General features: G+C 42.5%; 1 protein-coding gene across 1 annotated transcript; it reads right to left on the bottom strand.

Moving 5' to 3' along the window:
* Positions 1 to 1999: 1999 nt before the first annotated feature.
* Positions 2000 to 3973, bottom strand: Tigd2 (tigger transposable element derived 2). The gene has a single exon (XM_021650222.2). The coding sequence runs from the start codon at positions 3681 to 3683 to the stop codon at positions 2100 to 2102; it is 1584 nt and encodes a 527-aa protein (XP_021505897.1). The 5' UTR covers positions 3684 to 3973; the 3' UTR covers positions 2000 to 2099.
* Positions 3974 to 7711: the final 3738 nt, after the last annotated feature.

Here is a 7711-nt window from a genome sequence, read left to right as displayed (position 1 = left end):
AAGCAGCTATGGTCATGTATAAAAGGATCAAAGAAGTTGGCCATTTGTGCTTTGTATCTGCTGACCTCCAACAACCCTATTCTTGTGTACAGATACAGTATGCAAGATGATTTTACATCTTTAAGTGTAAAAGTTTTTGTTTTTTTTGTTTAAAATTTTTAATTTTCACTTTTACTTCAATAATAACACAACTAGCACTAAAAACCCTATGATTTAGATGATATTATTGCTCAGGATGTAAAATGTGCACCCAGGAAATGGCCAGCCTTATAAAGGCATTAAGGTAATTAGAATGCACAGCTGTCTCTTGAACAGTGTTAAACCTCTCCGGTTTCTAGTGCTTGGTGTGTGTCTCCAGCTTCAGGACTCATCTGTGCGGAATTCCATTTCCCCAAGATTATCAAGTTGGTGAAATTGTATAGTTTAAGGAAAGTGTGTTAATAATGATGTAAGAGTGGTCTGTCAGAAAAGTCGATTCTTAGAAATCTAGGATAGGTATTTTAGAATCTAAAGCCTTAGATAAAAAGACAGAATATTAGCAAGTGAAGTCTCAGAAAAACTATTATAGGGGAGCTCCAAATCCCTTTCAGATCACAAGGACTCTTGCTGTGAATGGCTAGACCTGTTAGAACCAGTCTCCTGTGAAAATTCTTTCTTTCTTCAAACCAATCCTGTTACTATAGCTGAATAAAATGTACTAAGTGTGCTGATTCCTGAGAGTTTGTGCACTTTAAAGGCAGCTTATTCCTTCAGTGGATATGCCAACATTGACAGCGCTTTTCCTCTAAGAAACAAGTCTAACATTTATTTACAATGTGCTAACAATAGCCATTTCCACTCCCTACTGGAACTTACCTGTCTTGTAGAGATCCCTCCACTTAACCAACAGATCCTGAATAAGTCAGATTAACCCTTTAGTTTTCATTGTACTAAATGTACACATACTTCGTTCATTTTACTTCCTGTGGAAGGAGTTTCCTAATGGAAAAACATCACTCTGGATCTGCTGACCCTATTTCAGAAACATAATGTCTGCAGTATAGGAACCACAGTTAACACTGAAGAATTACTCTTTTCTAGCACCCAAATATTAAAACTCATGTATTAAGCATTTAATCATTTCAAACTCCACAGCTTCCTATTATTAAAGATTCGAGAATAACCCGGTTGTGGTCATGTCACACATCAACTTGGGGTCTTTTCCAGCATTTCCTTCATGTTCAACTTAATGTCAGCTCACTGTTAATGTGCTGGTTCCACCACACACACACACACACACACACACACACACACACACACATGTTCTCTGCATTCACACAAAATACACCCTATGAAAACAACAGTATGCTTTTTAAGGTTTATAATATTACATAAATGCCTATGAACTTAGTAAAAACTCCTGACTTTTTAAAGAACAAAGATGACAGCTAATAAAGCTTACCTTTTATTTCTTCTAATCACAATTCTTTAAGAAATTGAAACTCATATTCTTGGAAAAGGCTGGTATAACTTCCATACAAATAAACTTTTATGAGGCAGGATAAAGCTGAAGTTCCATGACCTTCTCTCAGAATGTTTTAACTTTACCTTCTTCACTATACTCAGAAATGGCCAATCTCAATAGCTAGCTGCCTGAATTTTGCCAGACAAGGCTCTATCAACAAAATCACAGTACAATCTTTCAAGAACAGTCTTTGCAGAACTCTCTTAAAAGTCTCACTAAAAGAAATATAAACTCATCCACCAGTATACATTACTTTAGAAACTGGCATTCAGAAGAAGTCATCAAAGTTCAATTTCAGTAGATAATTTATTGAGTGCCTACAGTGCTCATGGCCCATCACTAGACATGTTGAAATGCAGCATACAATGTGTCCCAGGCTTCAGTGTCTTATGATCTAGTTAGAATGACAGTTTAGACACCAACAAATAAATTTCACGCCATTGCTCAATCAGAGCCAACGTTAAAGAGCTGTAATTTAAGTAATCCAAAACAGCATTTAATTCTAAAATCATCTGTAACATTTATTTGGCTTTAGATAAATTCCACTACAGACAAAGGTCACAGAGATGAATATACATAGCAAGAGAAGGGAGTACTATAGATGACTTTTATTTTGAATCCTTTGTTTTCGTCTTATAACGGTCCGAAGCCTCCGTAATACCAGCTTATCAGAAAGTAGCATGTCATCTTGTTGTTCTAGATAATCCAGCAAATTTTCAGTCCATTCAAGTGCAACTTTATGGCTAATATACTTCTCTGGATTCAGTTCTGCCTTCCTAGTCTTCCTGGAAGGCTTTTGCTCAGCAGCAAAAGTAGGTGCCTGGTCTTCAGCACCTACAATGTCAGCTAACACGGGACAGTTTGAGCCACTGCTCTGAGAATCAAACCATTGCTCAATATTCTCAATGTTAACATGTTCACAGTCTTCTGTATTCTGTAAAACTGTTGCTAAATTAGCTGCTAAAATGGCTCCTTCATCAATGCTCATCTTTGAATTTTCTTCATTGCCAGGGAACAGTTTTTTCCAAGCTTTGGTTATGGTATTTGCTCTTATCATGTTCCAGGCTCTTGATGCCTCATAAATTGCATCCAACACAGTCAAATTCTTCCAAAACATTTTTGGGTCCTTTCCTTCATCCATATATTTCTGGATAAGTCCTGCTCGGTAATATCTTTTGACTGTGGTTAAAACTCCTTGGCTCATAGGTTGAATCAGACTTGTGACATTTGGTGGTAAATATTTCACAATTATTCTGCCATCATCTGAGCACAACAGTTCTTCAGTTGGATGTGCTGAGGGAAAATCTAAAAGCAGTACTGCTTCTTCTCGAAGCCCTTTAGATTTCAGATGCTTCTGCACTTGTGGCACAAAGCACTTCTCAAACCACTGTTTGAACACAGATGGCTCTATCCATGCACTCTTTTGACTGAAGTAAGTGACAGGAAGATTTGAAAGGTCAGTTCCTTTGAATGCACGGGGTCTCTTTGCTTTCCCCACAACACAAAGATTAAGCTTGTGTAAGCCTGTGGCATTTGCACAACACATAATAATGATTCTTTCTCTGCTTGTCCTGTACTCGCAAGCACTCTGGTCAGCGTCAAAAGCCAATGTCCTTGAGGGTAGACATTTCCAGAACAATCCTGTTTGATCAGCACCATATATTTGCTCTGGTAGGAGATTTTCTCTTTCCACAAATTCCTGAAAGTTACCACAAAATTCACTGGCAGCAGCTTCATCCCCTTTTAATTTTGTTCCTTTACCAGCAGCCTTTGGAATACCATGGCGCTGCTTAAACCTAGTTAGCCAGCCAGATGAGGCATTAAAATCACCTTCCATACCCAATGCATCAAAAAAGAACTTGGCTTGTTTTGCACAGATAGTCCCAGACACTGGAATCCCATTGGTTTTCTGTTGATTAAACCATTCTATCATAACTCTATCAAGCTCCTCATAAGTTGATGACTTCATAGATTTACGTTTGGACACTCCACTAATAGGATCTGAACTGTTGGCATAGTTTATAATTCTTTCTTTGTTTTTTTTAATGTCACGAACTGTGGATTCACCAATTCCATACAGAACAGAAAGTTTTTTGAAAGAGTTGCCTTCTTCAAGCTTCTTAATAATGTCAAGTTTGTCTTTAATTGTCAACACCACGCGTTTACGTTTCCCCAACATTTTAGTCCGATGTTTCAGACAATTAACAACTTAGGTTTGAACACAAAGAGACTAGAAAATGGAGGCTTAAAAGCCCTCAGTTCCCCAAGACTCGGATGGTGCAACAGTTTTCAAAAAAGTCTGAGTCTCTTCATTTGCGTTTTAGAACTTAACCAGTTCCTATGACAAAGAATTAACCCTATTTTCTCTTCCTCCTTGTTCTTTTCATAAGTTGCAGCTTACAGGAAGCTATATGTTGAATCAACACTACCCTGCTGAGGTTTCTAAAACATTCTCAGGATGAGCAACGTTTGCCATTACTGCAGGATTTGTTTTCTTTTTTCTTATGCCATGTGCAAGTAAATAGTTTTACTCGGGCTTGCAAACTTGACATACAGAAAAAACAGAGCAAGGAGACTCACTGCCTGGCTGTTGTCTTTGTCAGAGAGCCAAGTGAGTGAATGCTCTCTTCAAGGCAAGGACTCAGGTGAGTACCTATGAAAATCATAGCGAGGGGAGGTGAGCAGTCGGACTGTAAGTGGACAGGCAAACAACTCAGTACTTTCAACGGACAGGAACTTATAGCTAAGGGATTTGGCAACTGAAAGGGAAACAGCGGACAAGAAGTGATGTCACATGATTCAAGGAAGGATAAAAAACTTCATTGGTGGAAATCAGGACCCAAGGCTGCAACTAGGGGGTGGTAGGCTGGGTGAACACCGTACAGTAATCTTGGTGGAAGATGATCTCCATGACCACAGAAGTAGCTGCTCGGGCGGTAGAGGTACTCGAGCCTCTGAAACCTATAGGAAAACACCAAACACGTTTTCTTTTCAGTATCAGTCCGCGGAATTCCTCATACCTACCCCTGCGACAGTGTCGAGGACATCACCACCTGCCAGGTACCAGACAACGCTCGCAGGCACCACCCGGGAACTAAGAGCCTACCTCCTGACACTACCAGGGCCTCTCCCCGCCGGCCAGCGAGCTCCGAGCCGGACGCTGGGTGAAAGTCGGCGGCAGTGGGTCACGGCCGCAGCCCTGCAGCGGGCGAGCGGTGCCCGGGCGCGCGGGGCTCCGGGAAGCGGGGCGCGGCGTCGCTCCGCCGGACCGGCCAGGGCGCAGAGCCAGCCACCGAGGTCCCCCGCCAAGCCGACCCGCCGGCCGCCGCAGACCGAGCGCGCGGCGGGGCTGCGCGGCCGAGCCGGAAGGCAGGGGATTAGGAGCGCGCGCGCGCCCCCGCAGGAACGTGGTGTCGGCGAGGGGGCGGGGATCGCGGGCGAGCGCGCTGTGGAGGCGGGGCCTCCGGTGGAGGGGCGGGACTTGAGCGATGCTCCGCCTCCGGGCACCGAGCGGGTGCGGCTCACGGCTGTGACCGGCAGAGGGCAACGCAGGCTCATTCCCAGCGACAGGGCTTTGTAGATGAGGTGTGCAAGAGCGGAAATAGTAATTGCTGGGTCTGTGTTCAAGGGAGATACCCGGATCTCTGGGTGCCTCTTCGCTGTCCTCTGCAGCGGTGACCGGATGGAGCCGGGTAGCCGGGGCCGGCGGGCATGGGGTGGGGGGAGGCGCAGAGCACTTTAATGCGGAAGGAACAGTACAAAGACCACCTTCTACAGTCAAAGGGGAATTTCAAGACTTGGACCTTCCTCTCGCTCAGAACTGTCCCTCTCCCTCTCTCTATCTCTAGCATAATAGTTGAAAAAAGAAAGAAAGAAGAAAGAAAGGAAGGAAGAAGGAAAGAAGGAAAAAAGGGAAGAAAGGAAAAAAGAAAGGTCCATCTTCCACAAACACCTGAACATGAGTGCCCTAACTTCTATTTCTCAAGACAACATTTTCTAGGTGTCTCAGGCAACTAAAATTTCTAAAACTAAATTTTCTAGAGTGGGAAATCAAATTGAGCATTCACTCTGCTGAGAAGGAATGTCGGTTCCAAGGCTCTTTTCTGTCTTCTAAGTCATATCTGCAGTTGTCCTCAGAATCTCACCTGGCTTGCTGGGTGGGAAACGCTTTGATCTGTTTGTGCTGTCACATGGGTGGCTTTGGGCCTAGTTTTGCCTGAAAGTAAACTTCCCACAATTCTTGCCCCTTCCAGCTTCCAACCAAGCAATCCGGAGAGTTCTGAATGACCATTTCCAATTTCATTTACATCACTTTAAACGGTTTTACTTTTCCATCCTTGTTCATAAGGAGCGTGAAACACTTGCACCTATTCATTCCTTAACAGAAAGAGAAAAGAAAGGAAGGAAGGAAGGAAGGAAGGAAGGAAGGAAGGAAGGAACGAACGAACGAACGAACGAACGAACGACTTCTGTCTGTCAGCCACTTTTCTGGAAGCTACTTTCCTTCCCCATAGTGTTTTTGTGTGTTTATTTTTCTAGCTATGCCCTTTCACTCAAAACACTCATATTTAACAAACTTTCACCAACATGTTAAGGTAGCAGTGCCTTTACAAGGTTTAGTTCTTTCTGGAAAGTGTCTCCTTTTGGTCTGTGGTCGTAGAGGGATATGTTGTGAATATCCCTCTTCAGTATTTAAAACAGGAAATAAAATGTGTGATTCTGTAATTGTACGCGTGCCAACCATTTGTCTAATCTTGTAGAAGGCATTATCAAGAGTGAAGTCCGCTGTCAGCTGCGGATGGTGGATAACCCTGTCAGTGTAGGTTCACAGGCACTCTACTGTGGGTGTTGAGAATGGGGCAGCAGCACGTCTTCTAGTCAGTTTTGCTGTGAACCTAAAATTACAGGAGAAAAAAAAAAAACAGCCCGTTTTAGCTGAGTCCAGTGCTAGACACTTGGGAAAAAGAGGTAGGATTGGTTGAGCTCAGGGGTTTGGGGCCAGCCTGAGCAATCCAGGGAAACCTGTCCCGAACAAAGGAACAATAAGTGCATTTTTACAAAGAGATAGTTATAAAAAGTTCTTGTCTGGAATGCACAAAGAGTCTACGTTTCAGCTAGACAGACAGACAACAAAGAAATGAGCACTGTCTCCTACAGGCACATGGACTTTGCTTCCACTGATATTATGTATGCTGATCCTTGAAGCATGTGTTTTGATTTTTGCCAATTCCTACTTGGAGGCAGAATTGACTGTCCTCTGGGCAGGCTTACCTGAGTGTGACTCCTGCCTATGCTGCTGACGCCACCAGGCACACATTCTGGATCCTCTGCATCATGGGCCTTTTGCAAAGTGGAGGATCACTGAGGTTATCTGCCTTCTTTGTGTTGTTTATAAGGATTTGAGGGGTGAAGCCCCTGAAAATGTAGAGGAGTGACTGGCCTGTCATATTGCACAGGAAAACTTGTTGCCATCCTTCTGATACTTCTTCCTGTTCCTCTTCCCTTCTTGTTTAATTTTCTTTTCCTCCTCCTTTGTTTGTTTATTTGTTCTATGGTGTGCATGTGTGTGTGTTATTTTTGATACAATGCTATAGACTATATGATCTATTCACCTGAAAACTAGAACCTTACTACCTCCGCCTCCAAAGCACTCATTATAGGAAAGTTTCCCCTAACATGTCTCTCAAAGACTGTGGGAGCATGTGCTACTTTTATGCACATGTATACACACATTCACACACTTCAAACTCAAGTGATATAAGAAATTATTATGTGAACAAGATATTTCTCACTTAGTAGGTCTTTGTTCTTATTTTGATTCCTGTGAACAAAATTACTGTAAGATGTACATTTAAAGGAAACTAACACCCTTCAATATTCAAGCTTACAAGAAGTAGCAATATTACTATTTTACGATATAAAACAATTTTGCTTTGAATAAATTTTTTATTTATTTCTAAGTGAGTTCTACTTTTCTGTGGCTAAGGGGTACCAAATAGTTTGTGTCACTTATTGAAAAGGACATATTGTGTTGATTCAGACTGAGGTTATTTTTTAATAGTTCAGGTATGAACTTTCATTGCTGATTTTTCACAGGTGACTTCACTGTAGAGGGCTCACAGAGGAGCATGGGGAGAACAGGAATGGCAAGCACGCAGGCTGTCTCTCCAGTGGAAGGGATGTGGGCACCTGTTTTCTGCCCAGAAC

The sequence above is a fragment of the Meriones unguiculatus genome, chromosome 21 (assembly GCF_030254825.1).
Source record: "Meriones unguiculatus strain TT.TT164.6M chromosome 21, Bangor_MerUng_6.1, whole genome shotgun sequence".
Taxonomy (NCBI): Eukaryota; Metazoa; Chordata; class Mammalia; order Rodentia; family Muridae; genus Meriones; species Meriones unguiculatus.
Note: the sequence above shows the minus strand (reverse complement) of the source record. Positions and strands in the feature narration are given on the sequence as shown.